General features: G+C 38.7%; 1 protein-coding gene across 1 annotated transcript in view; it reads left to right on the plus strand.

Moving 5' to 3' along the window:
• Positions 1-12,632: 12,632 nt before the first annotated feature.
• The window catches only part of GON4L (gon-4 like), a 114,758-nt gene continuing 102,387 nt past the window's right edge, over positions 12,633-25,003 (plus strand). The window contains exon 1 of the mRNA XM_044674236.1: positions 12,633-13,128. Within this exon, the coding sequence (XP_044530171.1) occupies positions 12,633-13,128 (496 nt within the window). The remainder of the gene's footprint in view (positions 13,129-25,003) is intronic.

Here is a 25,003-nt window from a genome sequence, read left to right on the forward strand (position 1 = left end):
ATACTGGCTAATTTCCATTCAGTCAGAAATTATATTGTATTTATTTAGTTGACATTTGTATTTATTTCATAGTATAATAGAATTTAGACCTAGAAGGGAGCTTAGGAGCTATATGGTCCAGTCCACTCATTTTACTGATGAGCAAACTAAAGTTTTGAAAAGTTGTGACTTGCCTAAGGTCATACAAATAGCAGTAGAAATAGGATTTGAAATCAAGTCCTTTGACTTCAAATCCAGGGCTGCCTCTGAGAAAGTGTTGAATTCAAAGTAGAAAGCACCAAGAGACACAAATGATCCCTTAATTGCCAGTTGAATGGCCTCTTTTTGGACCCCTGCGGTCTTTGACACTATTGCATTCTCTCTTCCTCAATACTCTCTTCTCTAGGTTTTCCTAATATCGCTTTCCTGGTTCTCCTCCTACCTATCTGACTGCTGCTTAGTCTTCTTTGCTAGATATTCACCCAGGTCATGCCTACTCTTTGGGTGTTACCCCAGGGCTTTGTCCTGGGTTCTCTTCTATTCTCCCTGTGTTTTAAAATTGGTGATTTCCTCAACTCCTGGGGATTCAATCATCACCTCTAAGTTGCTGATTCTCAAGTTTACTTACCAAGCTCTAATCTTTCTGCTGACCTTGAATCTCATATCTCCAATAGCCTATTAATATCCTGAAATGGATGTCCTATAAACATCTTAAACTCAATGTGTTTAAAACTGGTTTCATTATCATTGCCCTCATTCCCCCTACCAATGACCCCCTGCCTTCTCAAACTTATCTATTACTGTTGAGAGCATCATTTTCCTTTATTCTTTCAGACTCTCAACCTAGTTGTCATCCTTAACCCCTTATCCTCTCATACCTCCCATATCCAATCTGTTGCCAAGGATTATTAATTTTATCTTTGTAATATCTCTTTTCTACGCCTTTTTCTCTCCTTTGATCCTGCCATCACTCTGGTACAGACCCCTGAATTACTGCAATAGGCTGCTGGTGGGTCTTTGTGCTTTAAGGCTTTCCCCCTTCCAGTCCATCCTCAGCTATCAAAGTTGATTTCCTAAAGTACAGGTCTGACCAAGTCAATCCTCTACTCTACAAAGTCCAATGGGCCTCTATCAAATATGAATTCCTTTATTTGGCATTCAAAACACTTCATCTCTTCATACCTTGATTTCCCTTATCTTTCTAGTTTTCTTAAACCTAAACCCCTCCACCTCCTACACATACTTTCAAATACTCTATGACATTGGCCTCTTTGCCGTTTATTCCTCCAGCAAGGAAACTCCAATTGCCAACTCTGGGCATTTCCCCTTACTGTCTGTCTTCCTATTCCTCCTGGCTTCCTAATCTTCCTTCAAATCCAAGCTAAAATCTCAATTTCTACAGAAAGCCTGTCCAAATCCTTCTTAATTATATTGTTTTTCCTCCATGTATTGTTTTCTGTTGATCCTGTATATTGCTTATTTGTACATATTTGTACATATTGTACATTGTTTACATGTTGTTTCCCTTCACTAGACTGTATAAGAGTGTCTTTTGTCTTTCTTTGTATCCCCAGCACTTAGCACAGTGCCTGGTACATATTAGGCACTTAAATGTTTATTGACTGACAATCAGAAATATGATGCCTAAAGGTTTCATAGACATTCAAACACTATTGTTATTAAATATACACCCAATGGACATCAAAGCAACTAAATCCTTAAAGAAAGACGATCAAAGCATATAGTAAAATAATAAAATCATAAAGTAGGAAATGGTAATACTTTTTTAATGGAATATGACAAATCATAAAAGATAAGCAAGAAAAAAGTGACAGACCTGAATAGAGTATTGAAAAAAACTATTTGATAGATTTATGGAGAGAATAGAAATAAGGTGTAAAAAGAATGTATTTTTTAAAAACTTCATTATATTCTGAAGGGCTTATGACAAAGAATGCTAACTACCTACAGAGAAAGAACTTTTGGAGTCAGAATGAAGATCAAGGCATATGATTTCCACTTTAATTTATTTGAGTTTTGGGTGTTTTTTTTAATATATATATATATATTTTAATTTTAAACCCTTAACTTCTGTGTATTGACTTATAGGTGGAAGATTGGTAAGGGTAGGCAATGGGGGTCAAGTGACTTGCCCAGGATCACACAGCTGGGAAGTGTCTGAGGCCGGATTTGAATCTAGGACCTCCTGTCTCTAGGCCTGACTCAATCCACTGAGCTACCCAGCTGCCCCCTGAGTTTTGGGTTTTATATAATTATTCTCTAACAAAAATGAACAATATGGAAATACGTTTTGTAAGATAACACACATATAACCCAGATCAAATTGCTTGCCATTTCTGGGAAGGGGAGGGAGACAATTTGGATCATATATCTTCAGAGAACTTATGTGGAAAATTGTTATTACATGTAATTGGTAAAATAAAATATCTTTACCAAAAAAAATCATGGTAGGTTTATAAAAAATTGAATATGATTCTGGGCATTCTAAACTTACAAATAAATAAATGCAGAACAGAAACTTTAGATATTCTTTTAATAGGCCATAATCCTAGAAAATTATAATTAGCTATCTATATTTGATCAAAAGATACCCACCTAACTGGAAGCTAATGAATGACTTATTAAATAATGCTTTGGCTAAAGGTCAAATGATAAAAATAATAATTAATTATTTTTAAAATAACAATAGTAGGGGGCAGCTAGGTGGCTCAGTGGGCAGGGCCAAAGATGGGAGGTTCCTGGGTTCAAATCTGGCCACAGACACTCCCTGGCTATATGACCCTGGGCAAATCACTTAACCCCCAATGCCTAGCTCTTATCACTCTTCTGCCTTGGAATCATACTTATCAATACATAGTATTGATTCCAAGACAGAAGGTAAGGGTTTAAAAAAAAAAACGACAATTGTAATATAACATATAAAATTTATGGGATGCAGATAAACCAATTCCCCGGAATCCCCTAAATGCTTATATTAAAAAAAAAAAAAAAGATTAATGAGCTGAATATATGGTTAAAAATGAGAGAATCAACAAATCAACAAACACCAAGCAGCATTAAACAGAAAATTATTAAGATTAAAGGAGAAATAAATAATTGACAATAAAACAAATTAATAAACAAAATAAATTATTTTTAAGACCAAAACAATTAATATATTGTTAGTTTATCTATGTTCATATTGTCCTCATTCCCACACCTACTCACTTTATAATTCACTCCTTGAGGGCAGGCACCAGGTTTGTTTGTTTGTTAATATTCCCAGCATCTAGCATTGTGCTTGGCACGAATATAGTAGTCAATTAATAAAATGCTGGTTGACAGAAAAACAATATGTACAATGACTACATCAATATAAACAGAAAGAACAAAAAAAACCCTTGAAACTGAATATAAGTAGTTATTATTTCCAAGCTTGATCCTGAAGGAAAGAGGAGAAAAATACACCTCCTGCAATTCTTTGCAGAGGTAGAGGACTTTTAGATATAGAACATTGCACATGCTGTCATACTCAGCTGATTTGCTGGTTAGTTTTAATTAAATGCTTTTACCCCCTTTCTTTTCCTTTAAAATCTGTTACAGGGGCAGCTGGGTAGCTCAGTGGATTGAGAGCCAGGCCTAGAGACAGGAGGTCCTAGGTTCAAATCCGGCCTCAGACACTTCCCAGCTGTGTGACCCTGGGCAAGTCACCTGACCCCCATTGCCTACCCTTACCACTCTTCCACATATAAGTCAATACACAGAAGTTAAGGGTTTAAAAAATTAAAAAACAAAAAAAATCTGTTACAAGTAATTATTCACTGGATAGAAGGTAGAGGGATACATCTGGACATGAAGGTGATATAAAAATAAAAGTCATCAATAAAAATTTAAACTGAAAAATGCTGAATGAATGACGTTTTAAAGAAGCAAATTTCACTCAATATAAAGAAGACTATTCCAACAAGTATTGTATCCAACAATGGAATTGGCTATTTTGTGAACTACTGAGTTTCCTGTCACTGGAATTGTTCAGGCAGAAATTGGATGACTGACTACCTGTCAATGATACTGAGGAAGGAATTCTTACATGGGATGATAGGTTAGACTAAGTGATCTTTAACTCTAATCCAGCTCTAGAAGTATATGAACACTGATATAAGCCAAGAAGGAAAACAAATAAATTAAAAAAAATTTTTTTTAACCGAATCTCCCTATTTTACTCAGTGCAGGGACTATTTATGGGCCCAACTCCTCTACTGATTGATCAGCAGGGAAACTTTAACCTCCTCTATTTCCAATCTCAAGTGGTTTGCCCCTCCTTAGGATATCTGTAGTCCCTCATTCCTGGGAGCTCACCCATGTTGATACTGAATTTAGGGTGAACACCCAATCAGCTTAGCCCACTGCTGTTCATAACTCCAAATTTCCACCAACCTCAACTTTTTTGGTAGCTGAGGTTACAGGCATGTGCTATCATACCCAGTTGAAAAAAAGAGCAATGTCAAGATACAAACAAGGTAAACAAAATAAACTAGGTACTTAGATTGATATATAATATTTAGACTATAAAAGGGGAAGGGAACCATATCCTATTATGGTAGAATGTACATGCTAAGCTCCTAGAAGAGTGGAAAAATCATATCTTGTTAAACCTTTGTAGCAGTGTATGCAAATAATGCCTAACATTGTATGTTATCTATAATATGTATTTAATATATATTTGTTGATGAATGCATATAGCTAGAGAAACACAGAAGCTTTGTGAAGGATTAAGGGATGTAGGTGAAAGCTTCAGTGAATAAATCAGGAGATGGTCTCTATAGTTTTTATCTTCCAAAGTAATACTTTCATACAAATTATTTGTTCCTTATTAGTGAACATGGATGTTTCTCAAGGACTTCATGAGAGGCAACTTGGGCTAGAATATGAGAGAGAGAACTATATAACCTAGCTACAACTCTCAGGTCCCATTCTCAGCCAAGTGGCTGATTTACTTTGCTATTACAATACTTTCTTTCTTGTTACCATGGTTTGTGAAATTTCCACCTCCTAGAGGAAAAAGATTTTCCAGTTTGTGGGTTTTCTACATCAGAGTTGTCAAACTCACAGCTCAGCTTCATACAGCCCACAATACTCACGAATGTAGCTCAAACCATTTTAAAATATAAATGGTAAATAAATAACAAAATAAATAAAAATACAATAAAACAAAGATAATGTTACATTTTTAAAGTTAGTCAACGTGCAACCTGTGCAGAGATCCTTATATATAGCTTAGTGGTTCCCATATCTATTTTTTTTTTAACCTTTACCTCCTTCAAATCAATACTAAGTATTAGTTTCAAGACAGGAGAGTGAAAAGGATTAGGCAATAGTTAAGTAACTTGCCCAGGATCACATGGTTAGGAAGTACATGAGGTCATATTTGAACCCAGGACCTCTCTTCTCTGGACCTAGCTCTCAATCCACTGAGTCACCTAACTGCTGCTTCTATTTGTGTTTGACACCAGTAATATAGACCACTTTTTACTATTTCTCACTTTTCAATATGTTTCTGATCTATTCCTATTCCATGTCAAGAGACAGGGCAGGAAGAAATGCAGGAAAGGAAGGGACATCAAAGGTCATTTAGTTAAATGCGCTCCTGAATAAAAATCTCTACATTATTCTTGATAGGGTGCCGAAACTCATATTATAGTCAAAGATTTGATGGGGAAGGCAATTGAAATTAGTGGTTAAAAAGATTTTAGAATGGCTATATATTAGTGAACTTTTTTTTTTAAGCATTGGCAATCAAGTCCAAAGACCTGTGTTTAGGGGCAGTCCAATCAATAAACAATCAATACACATTTAGTAAGTGACTACTATGTGCCAGGCATCGTGCTAAGTAATACGGATACAAAAAAAGGAAAAGATAGTTCCTGCTTTCAAGGAGCCTATAATCTAATTGTTCTGGGTGATATGCTATATGATCATAGGTAAGTTATTCAACCTCTCTGAAGCTGTTTTCTCATTGGAAAATTAGTATTAATCAGAATGGATATTATAATAACAATATTTTAAAATCACTTTGCATAATGCTTTATTTCATAGCCACCCTTTTGAGGTAGGTACTATAGGTAGCATCCCCATTTTATAGATAGGGAAATGGACTTGGTGATGTCATGGCATCATAGGATCATATATAGATCCAGAGCTGGAAGAGAGTTCAGAGGCCATTTTGTCCAACTCTCTCATTTATAGATGGAGGAACCAATATCTCATTAGGACTCTTTTCAGCTTACAGAGCTTCCAAAAAAGACTTCTTTCCATTTTCCTGTCTGAGACAATTCTCACCCTTCCAATGTTCTAGCAAAGATTGTCTTTCCAAAGTCTTTCCCATATTGATCATTTCTACTAGGGACATGGGACAAAAATTAAACAATCTATTACTGAAGTGGAGGAAGTGTTTAGCAGAAATGGTGGAGGGAAGAAGTCAGAGACACAAGAAATAGCAGGGTGATAGAAAGATCATTGTCAGCCAGGGAATGAGAAGCTAGAGATGCAGGAGATGTGGGAAAAAGCAACAAAGTCAATGATTTAGATTTTCAGACTTCTGGGAAGAAGTGGTCCAAGTGGAGGAAGTTTACCAGATAGAGTTGGGTTTTTTGCCTCCTAAATTGTACACCTCTTTCCTTGTGCCCTTTGAGTTTAGACTCATTTCCAAAGGCCTCAAACTTGAGAGTGGAGAAAGCCACCAAACCTAAGCAAGACTTTTTGGCCTCACTCTCGTCAGGCAAGCCTTGATGATTAAGCTTCCTGGACAGTTTGCAAGCAGATTAAAGGGGACTCTCCGGTGAAGAAGACCGGTCCACCACTTCAGGCTACCAAATCCTATCAGTAGGATAAACTAACAGAGAACATGGGGCATTCATTCTTCAGGGGAGTGGAAACTGGGAAAGTTGGGGGCTTAATGGTTTATCCTCCGGCCGATAGCGGGACTCTACTATACCTGAAAAAAGCTGCTTCCTCCCTCCCCATCCTCTTCCCTCTTCTCTACTCTTCTCCCCTCCCCCAGGGCTGTAGCTTATCCAGCAGGGGCCAAGTGGGGCTGGGCCGGGACGGCCCGCTCCGAGATGACGTAATGCTTTCTCTGGTACACAAAGCGGCCTCCCCCGGGCTCCGACCTCTCCCGCCCCTCCTCCTTCGGCTTAGGCTCTGGCCCCGCCGGTGAGGGTTCGAATCCCCCTTCCGCCGGCTCTCCAAGAGCTAGCCCGGGGGATTCGGGGAACAAAGGCCTGGGGAAAGGGAGCCGAGGCGCAGCTAGGCGGCCCAGAAATAGACATCACGTCATTCTCCCAGCCCAGCATCACTAAACGCCATTAGGTAGCATTGGACAGACCCCACCATTACTGTGCAGAATGAAGAGGCTAGAGAGTAGCCCGGCCCTCAGACGGAGAGGTCCAGCAGAACAGCTCGAGCTGCTCCTCTCCTGCACCCCTCCCCCCCACCTCACTCCCGGGAGGCCGCCTCCCCTGGCTGCCAGCCACTCAGCCCACAATCCCCAAGCTGCCATCTTAATACCCCATCCCCAGTGCCACCTCCCTCCCCTGCAGCCTTATGATGTAGGGAGGGGAAGGGACACCGCCCTTCACGCCCTTAAGGCGAAGGATTGTCTTCTCCTGTACCTGCACCCCAAAAGGAGGGGTTCAACTACGTTGTGCACCCTCTGTTTCTCTTCTATCTCAGTGCTCACAGTGACCAGGGAAAGGTTTTCAAACCTTTCTACTACCCCCACCTTCCCACTACTTAGCTCTGGTCTGGTGCCAGTCCTGGCCTTGCCCACTCCTGCAGTCCATATCTCCAAGGTCTGGGTTCTGTCCGTTATTGGCTGCCCAGCGTTCCTGGCCTAGGTTTTTCTGGGTCGAACACTGCCAGGGTCCTGGTCTCAGTCAAACTCATTTCTCTGCCCTTAGGAACTAGTATCTTTCCTGTGGTTCCAACCACATACTACATTTCCCAAATCCCGAACCCCACTCACCAAAGCTGGGTCGAATGTTGGTGATCTCGGCCATGGCGTAATCAGCAGCACTTGCTGTAAATCGGTTCCCAGCTTCCTGAGAACTCCAACACCCCTCTGTTAGTGCAAAGGCCGCAGCTGCAAGATGTCGATTAGGGAAACGGAGGAGGAAGACTTCTCCTGCGATGGCTTGGCCTCACCGTGCCAGCTGCGGGTCCACCTAATATGCTCTAGGGATGCTCTGAGCTAAAGATGCAGGTGCAGCTAGACTGGTCCTGATGCGAGGTAAGCTCCGCCCTTTTCCGAACAGTCCCAGGCATAAGGCTCCGCCTCTCTCCGAACAGTCTTATACCAGAGGTCCCTCTACTTTCCGAAACATACCGAAGAAGAGACCACGCCTAGTTTCGAAGCCCCCGGGTTAAAGGTCCCGCCTTTTTACGAGAATTCTGGGAAAAGTGCAAAAACCCAGAGGCCAGAAGGAGGAGACTGGCAATTTAAATCTTTCTTTCCTTGATTATCATAGGAAACCTATAGCTCGGAAGACTAGATCTTAAAATAGTAGCGGAATGTTCTGGGTGACGAGGAACACAGAGAAGTGGAAAAACAAATTTCAGACTGTTTGAATTCCAGTATTGATTAGATCATTGCTGTTACGGTGCATTTCTATGTGCCCACAGAATGTTATTATGAAAACCTTCCTATACTCTAGATGTTAATGATTTAGCACCAAACTACCAAAGCTGCGCATTAAAAAACCACGTCCTTAAAATTTTGAATATCCTCTCTCCAGTTATCACTCTAGTGATCACACTATTACAAAGCCTTACAAAAAGAAAAAAACAAAACAAAACTAAAAGCGCCCCTTAAAAAAAAAAATTCCTTACACCAACACTAAGCACCATTTTAGTTGTGGAAATTTGGCCTCATTTTTAAAAAAATATATGAGATTTGCCCAGATTTTATGTAAATCCTAGCATAATATATTTGGACCATGTCTTACAATTTCTACATACCCATGTAGGACCTGGCACACAAGTAGGTCCGTGTAGAAGTTCATAATGCATAAATACTTCAAAATTTGATTTATTTGGTTGAATACAGTCCCTGAATCTTTCCAAGGTCCCACTGACTTTGATCCAGGAAAGGTATGGTATTTGGAAAATTAACACTTTACTTCTCAAATCTCCAGGTCCGAAATTCTGCATGCCATATGCCTCATGGCGAGCAGTTATCTCTCCTCTTGCACCTCAAAATATTCCCTTTTAGCTGAGGGTGGGAGAAAGAAGAAAATGAGACTTTTAGCCATGGTCCCTTTAACTTTTTTTCGCCAGCGACAAACGTGTCAGCTCTGCCTTCACTTTGCCCTGACTCGAGATGTCAGCCGACAAGAGCGCATGCTCAGTTTTGGTCCCACCTCCTGGAACGCGGTTGGGGGCGCGCACGTCCAGCTCTGACGTTGGATGACTTCCGGTGGTGGCCTGAGCGGAGTTTCCGCGGGCTCCGGCCGGCCGGTGAGGGTGGCTGGGTCGCGCGGTCCGGGCGGGAAAGAGGCTGGCGGGAGTGAGGGAAAGGGACTTCCGGGAGTGGAAGTCGAGGAGTGTAGGTCACGGAAAGCGAGGGACGGAGTGAAGGAGCTGAGGATAGACGGATTCTATAGGAGGATATGTGAGGGAAGTGGGGGGGCGGGAGTTGAGAGTCAGGGGTCATCTGGTGGACTTCGGGGGTCAGCGGTCGCCTGAGGAGACTTGTGGGAAGTTGAGGCCTGGGAGGCCAGGAGGCGTAAGGAGACTGCCTTACCTGGGAAGGTGCTGTCTGTGCCGGGGGGGGGGGGGTTGGTGGAGCGAGCGCCTGCTTAAGGCCACTTTCCAGGAGCAAGGGACTCAGAGGCCTTGCTCCAGTGGGCAGAGCAGTCACTCCCGCTGTTTCTTCCTGTGAGACCATAGTTCCCGAGGGACCAGGTGACTTCTGTGGAAGTCGACTCCCCGCGTATGCCATTGAGGTGCTGGAAATTGGGCACCCGAGTCCTAGTCCAGGCTCCTTCGACAGACTAACTTTGGGCAAGTAACTACGTTGCTTTTATGGGGCTGTAAAATGCTAGGCTAGGGTACCTTCACTCCAACTTACACTCTTATAATGCTGAACACTTAAGTGTTTATTAAGTATTTATCACCTATGAGATGTCACCTAGTGGTGCAATAGAAAGATAATTAGATTGGAGTAGGAGGGACCTGGGTTGGAATTCCAGTACTTGATACTTAACTAGTTGTATAACTTTGGGCAAGTCACTTAATCTCTTTAGGGCTCAGTGTTCTAAGTAAAATGAAAAGGTGGGGGGTAGAGGTGGGGAGAGAATAAGCTTTTAAGATCCTGAATTGGACTAAATGCCATACTCCACGATGTGATTATTACTCCTTTTTACGTGTGTGTGTATGTATTTGGGAGGGAGAGGAGGAAGAGGAGGCCTGACCTATGATTACATTAGTTCAGGGAACTCCTTCAGAAGAAACTCTACCTATGCAGATTCAAAACTGTTGTGGAACTTACAGTCATAAAAATTTTTCTGGGGGTCATTGAGAGGTTAACTGACTTGTGAAGGTAACTTATCCAATATGTGTCAAACTTGAATTCAGGTCTTCCTGACATTGAAAATAGCTCTCTTTCCCCCTTCATTATTTGTATTATCCTGTTCCCTATAGGACTTTACAATTTATAATCCAAAAACTAGCAGACAGGACTTGTGAGGTTATTATCTTGTCAGATCATCCCTGTGTAGGAGTCACTTCATTAAATACCTGACAGATGGTCACTTAAGATTCTTTTCTTGATCATTATGCCACGGAGTAGAGTGAACTCGATGTCTCACAAGGCAGCCCATTACTTCTTTTAAAAAATTATATTTTTTTAAAACTTCTGTCTTAGGATGCATATTAAATATTAGGTTCCAAGGTAGAAGAGCAATAAGGGCTAGGCTAATTTGCCCAGGGCTATACAGCTAAAGAAGTGTCTGAGACCAATTTGAACCCAGGACCTTGAGGCTCTAGGTCTGGCCCTCTATCCACTGTACCACCCAGCTGCTCCATTATATTTTTTAAAAGCTTTATTTATTTGAAAGTTCTTATGTTGAACTAGTTTGCTTCCTGTAACTTTTCTCACTTGGTCCTGGTTCTAGACTTTGAAGATACATAAAGTCTTAACTTTTCTCATAACAGCCCTTACTTGAAAACAGTATCCTGTTCTCCCCAAATCCATCTCTTTTTAATCTAAATAGTGTCCATTCTTTTAACCAATTCTCTTAACACAGTTTATAGATCCCTCACCATCATAGTTGCTCTCCTCTGGTTATTTCTAGATTATTAGTGCCCATTCATAGTGTGCTAGGACTGTTACTCCCCCTTGTCTTAAACACTATGTTTCTCTTAATGCAACCTGAGTTTGGCTTAGCTTTATAATAGCCATTCTGCTGGGGGTATGTTGAGTTCGCATTCATCTAAATCCCCAGATCTTTTGAATATAAACTATTGTCATTTTCTCCATTTTTTTGTTTATGTGGTTTTTTTGTTTTTGTTTTTAAATTTCTATTTATTTATTTATTTGTTTGTTTATTTATTTTCAAAACCCTTACCTTCTGTCTTGGAATCAATACTGTGTTTTGGCTCCAAGGCAGAAGAGTGGTAAGGGCTATGCAATGGGGGTTAAGTGACTTGACCTGGGTCACAGTTGGGAAGTGTCTGAGGCCAGATTTGAACCTAGGACCTCCCACCTCTAGGCCTGGCTCTAAATCCACTGAGCTACCCAGCTGCCCCCAAATGTTTGTGTAGTTTTTAAAAAAACATTTCAGCTGGGTGGCTCAGTGGATTGAGAGTCAGGTCTAGAGACAGGTGGTCTTAGGTTCAAATCTGGCCTCGACACTTCCCAGCTGTGTAACCTTGGGCAAGTCACTTAACCCTTATTACCTAGCCCTTACCACTCTTCTGCCTTGGAACCAATACATAGTATTGATTCTAAGAAGGTAAGGGTTTTAAAAAAATAAATAATATAAAAGCATAAATGTAAAATTCAGGACTTCATATTTATTTCTATTATTATGAAAGAAACTTACACCTGAAAAATGCTTCTTTTGGGGCAGCTGGGTAGCTCAGTGGATTGAATCAGGCCTAGAGATGGGAGGTCCTAGGTTCAAATCTGGCCTCAGACATTTCCCAGCTGTGTGACCCTGGGTGAGTTACTTGACCCCCATTGCCCACCCTTACCGCTCTTCCACCTAGGAACCAATACACAGAAGTTAAGGGTTTAAAAAAAATGCTTCTTTCATTTTTAAAAGTCTATGGATTTGTTAATCTAAACATTTAAAAACATAACATGAAAGTAAGCATAGTACTGTGCAGGCTATGTGTATATCTGTACTCATATGGTATAAAGAATAATTGAGGAAGAGATGGGTCCTGCTTATAATTCAAGGAAGACAACACTGACACATGCTCTTGTTTAAGATAATTAGTTCATTTAGTAGGAATGCATGTACATCATAAATACAGTAGCATTGTATTTCTTTGACTATTATTATGATTATCACTATTTAATATGAGGATGTTGAGTACTTGTTCTTATCATTTTAGGATGGAGAACATCTGGGATTCTGTTTACTTTTAAAATGCTTCCTTGTAAGAAGAGAAGAACTACTTTGTTATCATCCCCACAGCATAAAGACAGCCAGGATGAGACTCATTTAGACCTAGAATCAACTACTAACCCAGAACCTGACCAAGTTACAGACTTGGGAACAGTGTCATTACCCTGGGGACTGAGCCATGTCAGAGCACCAGGTTTGGATGTGCAACCTATGCAGGATGTTGGTGAACATTTTTGTAAGGAGGACCCATCTGCCTCCAGATTGCTTGCTCAGGACACAGATGTAGCAATCCTAAAAGCTATTGATGTTTCCAATACTCAGGAAATCAGCCTTCCTTCCCTGGAGTCCTCTCAGCCTTGTAATATCCATATCACCAAAGGAAAAATCCAGGGGACATGCATGCGGAGGGGGAAGAGAACTGCACTCAGGCCAGGGCCAGCTCCTAAGGATGATCATCCTAACTTGAAGGAATCTTCACCCTCTGCAGAGGCATGTGAGAAGATTATCAGTGAAAGTGGTAAGATGAAAATCCTGAGCATGATCACTAGGTTTTCATTTTCTAACTGTCAGAGAAATTTTTATTGTGTCTGACCTAAAACCTGTCTGCTACAGTTTAAGCTTCAGAGTAGTTACCTTGTCGGTACTCAAGTTTCTTTGCTATGTAGCTACCAATATTTTCACTACTTTATTGCAGCAGTTTTCTTTATGTGAATGACATGGTGACAGGGATAGAATCTCTTTTGCAGGAAGAAAATAATTTGTTGCCTTTTGGGATTTTTTGGAATTAGTATATCACATCCAGAGTCAGTCACTGAGAGAACTTCAAAATTAGAAAGGATCTTATTGTCTTACCAATGAAGTAGCTTATCACATGTCCATTTGACTATTATAGTTCTTATGGTTAATCACAGTGTACCTTTACTGGTATATTTCTATTTCTAGAGAAATTTTTCTAATTTTTATTTTGACTATTTTCCCATAGTTACATGTTTCATATATTTCCCCTCTCCCCCAAACCCTCCCTAACTCCCCTTAGCTGACACACAATTCCACTGGGTTTTACATTTATCATTGATCAAGACCTAATTCCATATTATTGATAGTTGGACTAGAGTTATCATTTAGTGTCTACATCCCCAATAATATCCTCATCAGCTCATTTGTTCAAACAGTTGTTTTTCTTCTGTGTTTCTCCTCCCACAGTTCTAGAGAATTTTTTGATAGAGTAGAAAACTATTTTATCTAAATGACTAGATTGCTATTGGTGATTTTTAAAAGCACAAGTTTCCTTTGCCTTATCCCAGTTTCTTAGTCATTATGAGTTACATAAATAAACTTGGCTTTTGATCTTAAAGTATTTAAAGAAATAAAATATAGCTTCCTGCATGCAGCAGGCACTCAATTATTTGCTAGTCTTGAAAATTCTTATTTTGGTATTTGTATTCCACTTATTGGGACAATTTCTTTGTCTTACTTTGAAGGGATATTATAATCAAAGAATATCAAGAGTTGGAAGATATCTTAGAGGTCATCTAGTCCAACCTCATGCCAGTGCAAGAATCTCCTCAACATAGGCAGCTAGGAAGTTCAGTGGATGGAGAGCCAGGCCTGGAGATGGGAAGTCCTGGATTCAAATATGGCATCAAATGCTTCTTAGATATATGACCATGGGCAAATCACTTAACCTCAATTTCTCTTACTGTGCTTCTGCCTTAGAACCTATACTTAGTATCAATTCTAAGACAGAAGTTAAGGGTTTTTAAAAAAAAAAAGAATCCTGTTATGACATCTCTAAAAAGTGGTCATTTATCCTTTAGTTGAACATGTTTAATGCTTAAAAACTATAATTATTAGACAGCCCAGTCTTGTTAGTTTGAATTGTTTACTGGGCTTGTTTTTATTTTGAGTTGAAATTTACCTCTCTATATACTCTATATACTATTGGTTCCAGTTCTGTCCTATGGAACTAAATAGAATAAGTCTAATCTCTTTCACCTGATAACCTTTCAAACATTCAAGTCTCGATCAGTCTTCTAAGTCTTTTTCAGGCCAAACATCACAGTTTTTAGACAACTAGATGGTGCAGTGGATAGAATGCTGGATTTGGGATTCAGGAAGAACTGAGTTCAGGTGTGCTTCAGACATTTATTAGTTATGTGACCCTGAGCAAGTCACTTTAACCTATGTCTTTCTCAGTTTCCTTGTCTGTAAAATGGTGATGATAATAGCACCTACCTCCTAAAATTATTATGAGGATAAAATCAGTTAATGTTTAAAGTGGTTTGCAAATCTTAAAATGTATGTGTTAATTATTATCGTTCATATTATTTTATCTGTTTCCCTTGTGGCATTATTTCGTGCCCTGCATCATCCTGATCAACCTTTGAATAGATCCATTTACTTTGTCAGTGTTCCTCTTAAAATATGTATTATTCTAGTTATGATCTAATTAGAATAGAGTATAGGGAAACTGGTACTTCTCTTATTGTATACTTTTTTCTATATTTCTGTGTAATGTAGCGTAAGATTATATTTCCTTTTTTGGTATCACATCACTGTTGAACTTTTGAACTCACAATCAACTGAAAAATCCCTATCTTTTTTTATATGAACTACCTCTCAACTTGAGGAAGCTAAATGGCTCAGTGGATAGAGCACTGGGCCTACAGCCAGAAAGATCTGAGTTCAAATCCAGCCTCTGACACTCACTAGCTATGTGATACTTGACAAGTTACTTAACTTCTTTTTGCCTTAATCCATGGGAGAAGGAAATGACAAACCACCATCTTTGCCAAAAAAAAACAAAACAAAAAAACCTCATGTCTCTGGGGTTAGAGAGTTAGACAGGACTAAGTGACTGAACCAACAACAACCAGTCACTCAATCTAAACACATTTACATTTTGTACTTGAGTTTTTTAACTTCAGTGCAGGGCTTCACATTTATCTTGATTAAATTCCACATGTTATATATTATCTTTTGTTTTAGCTTGAGATATTTTTTGGATTTAATATAAGCATGCTGTCTATATCTTTATCCATGTCATTGATGGATTGAGGATAGAGGCCTCTGGTTGACATTAATCCATCATTTGTTAGTTGTTGGATGTGTACAGTTAGGTACTGTTTTGAGACAATTGCATTAATAGTTAGACATTTGAGTATAGAACTAGATAAAGAAGTTAGCTTGAGCTCAGGCTATAGATTTCAGAAACATTTACATAAATATATTTGAAGCTGTAGAAGTGGATTAGTTCACCAGAGAAAAGGCTATAGATGAGAATAATGCCAAAGATAGAGCTTTGGAGAACTCAGAACTAGGGAGATTAGATTAAAAAGTCAGGAATAGGAGCAGCTAGGTGACTCAGTAGATAGAGAGTCAGGCTTAGAGATTGGAGGTCTTGGATTTAAATCTGCCTCACACACTTCCCAGCTGTGTGACACACCCTGGACAAGTTCACTTAAACTCAGTTGCCTAGCTCAGTGATAGTGAAATCTATGGCAAGGGTGCCCAAAAGGGCATGCAGAGCCCTTTGTGTGGCCATACCTGCAGTTTCCTGCCAGAGTTTGTTACTTGAAAGCCAGAGGAACTCTGAGGTGGAGCTGTTCCCTCTCCATGCACCTGAGGATATTCTTTACTTCCCCTACCCCTCTGCCTAGCCCAATGGAAGTGCTTCCTCCCTCCCCTCTCTGGGTAAGGTACTGGGAGACTCACATGCTGTGTGAGGGTGCAGTGCAGGTGGCAACCTGTTGTCTGTTGTGAAGGTGATTTTTGTGGTGGAGTTGGAGAGGAGCTAGGTTTGAGGGGAGCAGAGCTAGGGGCTCAGGCCACTCTTCTCCCTCTCCACATGTGCCTCTCATCACCCTCTCCCCTAGCAAGCAGCCCAATGGAGATATTTCCTTCCTCCCATCTGGGGTAAGATGGGGTAGGGGGTGGGGTAGATGGGGAATAGTGCTCCATCTCTTAAAGGTTTGCCATCACTGGCCTAGCCTTATTGATTTTCTGCCTTGGAACCAATATTTAATGTCAATTCCAAGATAGAAGGCAAGGGTTAAAAAAAAAAAGTCAGGAGTAGCCACAGAAAGTCACTGCCTTTTTCTTTCCCCATTGGGTCCATTTAAAATTTTATTGTCAGAATTACAATTTTGAGAGGTGCTCCCTCTTTAGATTTCAAAGAGATAGTAGTCATGTTCTCTTCAATTGAGAAAATACAGATTGATTTTTGTGGCTGAGAGGTTAAGACAATGGACAGAATGCTGCAAGCTCTTTCGTGACTTCTGAAATCTTCAGGCAGGTACTATATTTTCTGGAGGTTAAAAAAAGCTCTAGGTGTATAACCCTAAGCAAGCTGATTAGTCCCCACTGTTTAGCCCTTACTGTTTTTCTGCCTTGGAATCAATATACAGTAGTGATTCTAAAGTGGAAGGTAAGGATTTTAAAAAAGAAAAGAAAAAGAGCTACCTTTTTTTTTTTCCTTTTTTTACTTTTGACCTTGCTATCCCTCTCATACCAGTAGCTTGCATATCTCATTTATTTATTTATTTGATTGTTTGTTTGTTTATTTACCCATTCATTCATTCATTTATTTATTTGTTTATGGCCTGTATAGTTTTCATTGCCACATACCTAGAAAAAATCTTCTTTACTAATGGACTAATGGTATCTATTTCCTTTCTTCTCACTTATGATTCCTTTTCAGTTTGACTTCTGGGATTTTTACTCAGCTGAAACTATTCTCTCCAAGGTCAACAGTTATTTCTTAATTGCCAAATCCAGCAGCCTTTTTTTAGTCCTCATCTTTCTTGACCTCTTTGTACCTTTTGGCCATTGCTTTCTTGGATACTCTCTCTGTCCTGGGTTTTCATGACACTGCTCTCTTGATACTCTTCTTACCCAAATGACTACTTCTTTTCAGTTTACTGGGTTATCCCTGTCTTGCCTGTTTATGTTAGGTATCCCCCAAGGTTTTTCTCTAGGCCCTCTTTTATCTTTGCCTTTTAGCCTGATGATCTCATCATCTTCCATGGTTTCTGTGATCATTTCTTTTCTTTTTTTTTAATTGAAAATTTTTATTTAATTAATTGGTTCTGCTCCTTTTACTCTGCATCAATTCCTGGAGGTCGTTCAGTTCTGTGATCATTTCTTTTTCTTTTTTCTCTCTTTTTTTTAAAACCCTTACCTTCCATCTTGGAGTCAATACTGTGTATTGGCTCCAAGGCAGAAGAGTGGTAAGGGTAGGCAATGGGGTTCAAATGACTTGCCCAGGGTCACACAGCTGGGAAGTGTCTGAGGTCAGATTTGAACCTAGGACCTTCCATCTCTAGGCCTGACTCTCAATCCACTGAGCTACTTAGCTGCCCCCAAGAAACCTCCCTTCTTAACTTCTCTAAATTTTTTGAGAACTTTACCATTCTTCTAGTTACCCAGGTTGGTAATTCAGGAGTCATCCTCAACTTTTCATTTCCCTTTACCCCCATTACCTATCATTTGCCAAGTCTTATGGATTCTATTCTTACATCTTTCAAATCTAACTCTTTTTCCCCACTCACATAGCTACCAACCTGGATGAGGCACTCATCAACTATTGCCTGGACTAGTGCAAATTTAGTAGCCACCTAATTGGTCTCTCTAGTCTCTTTTCTCACCAGTCTATCTTCCACACAAGTGTCAAATGGACATTCTTAAAATATAGATCTAACCATGTCGTTCCTCTGCAAAAGAAGCTCTGATGATTCCTTTTTGCCATTAGGATAAACTCTTCTATTTGATATTTAAAATACTTTACAATCTGGTTCCAATTAAATTGACTACATATTACTTCTCTTACTCCCTCTATGTTTCAACTAAACTGACCTTCTTGTTCTTTCCTATGGACAGTGTTCCATTCTTCACCTCTGGGCTTTTGTACAAGTTATTCCCATGTTCTATCCTCTTTCCCCCCTCCCCCCCACTTTGCCTCTGCCTCAATGACCTCATTGGTCTTCAAGGCTCAGAAAGTGCCATCTCTTGAAAAAGACCTTTATTGATCCCCCCAGTTATCAGTGCCTGCTCCCAAATTACTTTCCATTTACTTGGTAAGTATTTTGTATTTGTTTCTCCTGAAGAGACAATTGAATAAAGAATAAAAGTCATGCACACACACAAAACTATTACAAAATTGAAGAAAGTAAGTGTAACTTTATAAGGGAGTACAGAGGATTCAAGAAATGTAGGGGGCTAGATAGTTGATACATTGGATTGTAGAATCAAAATTCATGAAATGATGGACTGATTTCAGTAATGTATAATGCAAAACTTAATAATGTGGCTTCCCAAAGATCCTGATGTAATCTTAATCTGGATTAATAGAAATGTAATGTCCTAAGGCACAAATATAAATCCTCTTTTTTTTCAATATTGACCAGATTACATTTAACATATTATGTTTTGCTCTAGGTACTGTATTTAAAGGGGACATTAACAAATTAGAAAATTAGAGGAAGAAGACCAGGATAGGAAAGGATTAGGCTAGGATAAGAAAGGAATCATGTCTTATGAAAAATTATTTAATGACTATTGGATATTAATAATGGGAGAGAGAGGAACAAGATGAATGTCATTAATTTTTTGGAGAGCTATCATATGGACTTATTTTACTTCCGAAGCTAGAAGTAGGAGCAATAACTAGAAATTAGAGGCAGATTTCAGCTTAGTAAATGGAAAAATATTTTAATAATTTGAGCTGATAAAAAAATGGAGTAGATTGAATTAATAGGTAGTGAGTCCCTTGTGATAGAGGGTGTTGATATATAACCATCCGTAAAGGATACTGTAGAAAACTTTCTGTTCTACTTAGGAGATTAATGTATTACATTGCTAAAGTCCCTTCCAACTTTAACTTCTATTATTCTATTGTATATATTGAGTACTTTCTATTTTTCTAGTTATCTGTGGAGCTATGATAAATCTCATAATCTCAGAAGCAATGCACATATATAAATAACCAGAAAACTGTATAAAGCAACATAATTATTCTTTGTCAAAATATGTGGTAAAGACAATAATAGTGCTGTTAGAATCATAGGATTTCAGAATTGGAAAGAATTTTAAAGATCATTTTAGTCCAACCTTCTCATATACAGATGAGAAGGGTATATGAGATATTGAGAGGACTAACACCTCTATTATAAGGATTTGCTAAGCCCGTTTCAGAGCTGCTCATCTACCTTGGTTAAGGGTTAGTCAGTGGGTTAGAGGGACAGCTACCTCAAGCATGTGAAGATTTCCCCTAGCAGAATGAGTGGATGAGAACAATTTATTTCAATGGCCATAAAGGTAGTTGAAGAGGTGCTGTGGCGTGCTTATGGCTTGGCCAGACATTGAAGAAGCCAAGGTCAGCTACTGCATCCTAGGCCATCACCAGTCATCCTGACTTTTGACTTGCAACTAGACTTTGATGACTGAAGAGAGTGAGACTGGCAACTTTGTTCAGTTCTGCCTCTTTGAAAACTTAAAGGACAAACAGCAATTACAACAACAATATAGATGAGAGAATGGTGGTCCAAAGAAGTACAAGGTGACCTTTTCAAGGTTAAATAGCAAATTTAGATCTGAGAGTAAAAACTACATTGTGCTTTTGTGTTGGGTGTGAGAATAGGGAGATCAGTGGGTTAGAGTAGTTAAGTAAAAATTTTTTGAAAGAAGTAGTATTTGGATAGAGACATGAAATATATAAGTATGATTTGAATATACAGAGAGGTTAGGGAAGAATATGGCATTCCACAAATAAGGAGAATAGCTTCATTAAAGTGGAGCTTTTCTGTAAGAAAAAATGAAGGGATTACATGATTTCTTAGATCCTGTTTTTCATTATTATGTGATTCCATGCATATAGTGATGAGACCTTGGCATAAATAGTAGTGGCAGTGAAAATGAAAGGAAAGAGGGTGAATCTGACAAATGCATTAGGAAAGAATTGATAGGACGTGGTGATTGATATTGGGGATGAAGAAGTGGAAAATTAGGTGATTTTAAGGCCTTTTGAGAGTGGGTGGGTGGAAAAATAGTGGTACTTTTAGAAAAAAATAGGGAGGTGGAGAAGAGGAGATACTTCCTAAAAAAATTATTTATATTTCCCCATGGTTGCAAGATTCATATTCTTTTCCCTCACTTTCCTCCCCCCTCCTATAGCCAATGAGCAATTCAATGGGTTTTACATGTATCATTGATCAAGACCTATTTCCATATCTAATATTTGCTATAGAGTGATTATTTAGAGTCTATATCCTGAATCATATCTGAGGGGGAGATACTTTTTTTAAAAATTAAGTTCATTTATTTATTTTAGAATATTTTTCCATAATTACATGATTCATGTTCTTTCCTTCCCCTCTCCCGTAGCCAATGAGCAATTCCACTGGGTTTTACGTGTGTAAAAATCTACATGATCCTTACATGTTCAAGACCTATTTCCGTATTATTATTTGCAATAGAGTGATCATTTGAAGTCAACAACCCCAATCATATCCCCATTGAACCATATGATCAATCATATGTTTTTCTTCTGCATTTCTACTCCCATAGTTCTTTCTCTGAATGTGGAGAGCAATCTTTCTCATCAGTCCCTCAAAATTGGATCATTGCATTGCTGCTAGTAGAGAAGTCCATTACATTTGATTGTGCCACAGTGTATCAGTCTCTGTGTACAGTGTTCTCCTGGTTCTGCTCTTCTCACTCTGCATCAATTCCTGGAGGTCATTCCAGTTCACATGGAATTCCTCCAGTTCATTATTCCTTTTAGAACAATAGTATTCCATCACCAACAGATACCACAATTTGTTGAGCAATTCCCCAATCAGAGGACATCCCCTCATTTTCCAATTTTTTGCCACCACAAAGAGCACAGCTATAAATATTTTTGTACATATTTTTTTCCTTATTATATCTTTGGGTTATAAACCCAGCAGTGGTATGGCTGGATCAAAGGGCAGGCAGTCTTTTAAAGCCCTTTGGGCATAGTTCCAAATTGCTTTCCAGAATGTTTGGATCAATTCACAACTACACCAGCAATGATTAGCATCCCAATTTTGCCACATCCCAAGGGAGAGATACTTTTGAGAGAGTGGTTGATTTCTGTCTTGGTTCTGTTGTATTTGAGGAAGACTGGGAGAAAACATTTATGCTACACAGGTGGGCATTTGAGTAATAAGTTGGACTTGGAATTGTAGCTTTGAGAGTCATCAGCACAAAGATGATTAAATTGATGGCTTTGGCACTCACTATTGGAAAGAGCGAAGCTGAAGAATGGACCTTTGAAGAAGGAAAAAGATAACGAATCATTGGAGAAATAGAAGCAAAACCAGGATAGAGTTGTTTTGCAAAAACCAAGACAGGAGAAAAGTAAGGTTTTTTTTGTTGTTTTTAAATAAAAATCTTATCTTCTTTTATTCCTCTCCCCTCCATTGAAAAGGAAAGTAAAATACTTAACAAAAATGCAGTTAAGCCAAAACAAATTCTTACACTGGTTGTGTCCCCCTTTTTTAACCTCTTAGGACAGCGTTGGCAGAGGTATGGAACGATTCCATTTTTTTTTGCATGCCCCACTCCTCTGTCTAGCTGCCCAAAGCAAGCACTTCTTTCCTCTGCTCTCTGAGGTAATGTAGGGGACTCATAGGCAGCTTGAAGTTGCAGTTTGGGCACCTGAATTTGAAAAATTTCACCAATGCTGTCTTAGGGTATAGACCTTGCATGGTGTCCCTAGATCAAAAAGTACATAGACACAGTTTAGTAACTTCTGGGATATAGTTCTGAATTGTTTCCCAGAACAACTGGACCAGTTTACAGGTTCACCAACAGTTCACTAATACACCTGTATTGTAAAAGGTAAAAATTATGGTTGGACTGGATATTTAAAGTTTGGTATCCAGGAATCGAGTACTTGATTCCAAAGTAAAAGAGACCCTAGTCAGGATGACTTTTATGGTGGTTTATTTACAATTAGGAAGTTTGAAGGTAGGGAAAATGAGAGAGAAACTCTGGCCCAGACCAGAGGCCCAAACCAGATAGGGCTTCAGAGGCCCCAGCAGAGGGGGCACAGAGGTTAATTAAGCAAGGCCTCTAGGCACAAAGCCTCTTCCAAGATGAGAGGCCTCTTTGAGGCTAGAGCCTCCAGAAACACCAAAGGAAAAAGGAAAGAGAGTCAGCCTAACTTAACCACATGACAATTCAAAGGGAAGCAGTCTGAGGTCTCACCTGAGCTCCTTCAACACCAAGTTCAAAGTGCCCAAAAGCCCCGTACAGGAAGTTACCATCATATTTAAAAGATAGCAGTTTTTGTCACTTCCTGAGTCTGCTTCCAGTTTCACATGGACTAATGGCAACTTCAACCCTGTTTTGGACTGCCCAAGGGGCAGTTGCTTGTTTTTGATTTGTCACTCACTATCACACTTAATTCTAAGTTGGGTGGGGTGATGTTATTCCTGGTGGCTAAAGTCTAAAGAATGAATGAGGGTGAGCTAATTCCATTTACACAGTATAAAAGACTCATTTGATATTTCTCTTTTTTGGCATCTATTTGGGAAGTTTGTATGCCCTATATAATACATGATTATTTTTTGTAAAGGTGCCAGGAAAGATTTAGAAATTTATATGTTCCTTTTTGTTTCCATTCAGTAATCACCATATGTCTAGCATCTCTAACTTTTCTAAAATTCTCTTCAGGTTCATGACCTACTCTTGTTTATTTTTTCAATAAATTTGTCTTTTGTGAAAGGGGTATATTGATGTCTCCCATTATTATAATTTTACTTTCTATTTCTCTTTAACTCATTTAGTTTTTCTTTAAGTATTCAGATGCTATGCTATTTAGTACATATGTGTTTAATATTGATATGAACTCATTTTCTATAATATAGTTTCCCTGTTTATCTTTTTTTTAATTGTCTATTTTTTGCTTTTGCCTTGTCTGAAATTATGTTTGCAGCCTCTATCTTTTTTACTTTAGCCAGAGCATAATAGATTTTGCTCTAGCCCCTTATTTTAACTCTCTGTGGAGTTTCAATTGTGTTTCTTATAAACAGCATATTACTATATTGGTTTCTAGTTCATTCTATTATCCTCTTCTATTTTATGGATGAGTTTATGCCAATCACATTTATAGTTATGATAGATAATTGTGTATTTCCCTCCAAACTATTTTTTTATATTTTTACCTCTGTTTCTTGTCTCCCTCTTTATAAAAAAAAAAAAAGAATGGTGAATGATAGAGTTTATTCAGAACCAATGTTCTAGATTTGCTTCTACTTCCCCTACCCCTTTGATCTTTTCTTTGCACAGAGCCCAATTATAGTTTCTTATCCCATCTTTCTTTCCTTTTAAACTCCTCTTAAAGAGCCACTCTATGGCTAGAGATTTTTTGCCATATGATAAATTCCTCCTTGAATCTGTTCTCTTTCATGTTCCCCTATTACCTTTCTACACATTCATTCCTGTTTCCCTGTTGATTATTTCTGTGCTCATTTGGATGTGTATATTCTTCCCTCCGACTATTTAGATGAAAGTAAGGTTCAAGTGTAAGCTACTTCTTTTACTTATTGTTTGTATAGACCTCTATTTAAGTATAGACCTCTATTAAGCATACTCAATTATGTGAGGTAATTTCTTCCACTGTTCCTTTTTCTTTCTTCTCTTCTCTCCTTTTTTTCCTCTTCATTTACTTTTTTCTTTTGAGATTATGAAAACACAACAAAACCACTCCCAGGCCATTTTATTTGACTTCCTCTCTGACCTTTAATGATATTGGATTCTAAGGGGACAATGTATTATTTCTCACTATTAGAATAGTTTCATCCTTCTTTAGTCTCTTATGATTGGTCTCTTATATTTATTATCTTTTTTTATTCTTGAGTTTGAATTTCAAAATGTCTGTATGGTTCTTGTCTTTTCATTCAGAGTGCTTGGAAGTCCTCTGTTTCATTAAAGGTCCACTTTTTTTCCCTTGCAGGAATTCAATTTTGCTGATAAGTTATTCTTTTCTGTAAACCTGGATTTTATTTATTTATTATTTGCTTTTTTTTTTTTCAATATTTTTCCAAGTTCTTTTCTTCTTTATAGTGGTGGCTACTAAATCTTGTGTGATCCTGACACTGGCTCCTTGATATTTGATTTCTCTCTTTCTGGCTGCAAGAAGAATTTTTTTCTTTGATCTGGAAGCTCTGGATTTGACTTTAATGTTCTTGGAAATTTTCATTTTGGAATCTCAGGAAGTATCTGGTAAATTCTTTTTATTTTTACTTTGCCCTCTGAGAGAAGCAAATTATTTTTATTTTCACTTTGTCTTCTGGCTCTAAGAGATCTGGACTGTTTTCTTTTGTGATCTTTTGAAGTAAGATATCTAGAATCTTATTTTGATTATG

The sequence above is a fragment of the Gracilinanus agilis genome, chromosome 4, assembly GCF_016433145.1.
Source record: "Gracilinanus agilis isolate LMUSP501 chromosome 4, AgileGrace, whole genome shotgun sequence".
In the NCBI taxonomy this organism is placed as follows: domain Eukaryota; kingdom Metazoa; phylum Chordata; class Mammalia; order Didelphimorphia; family Didelphidae; genus Gracilinanus; species Gracilinanus agilis.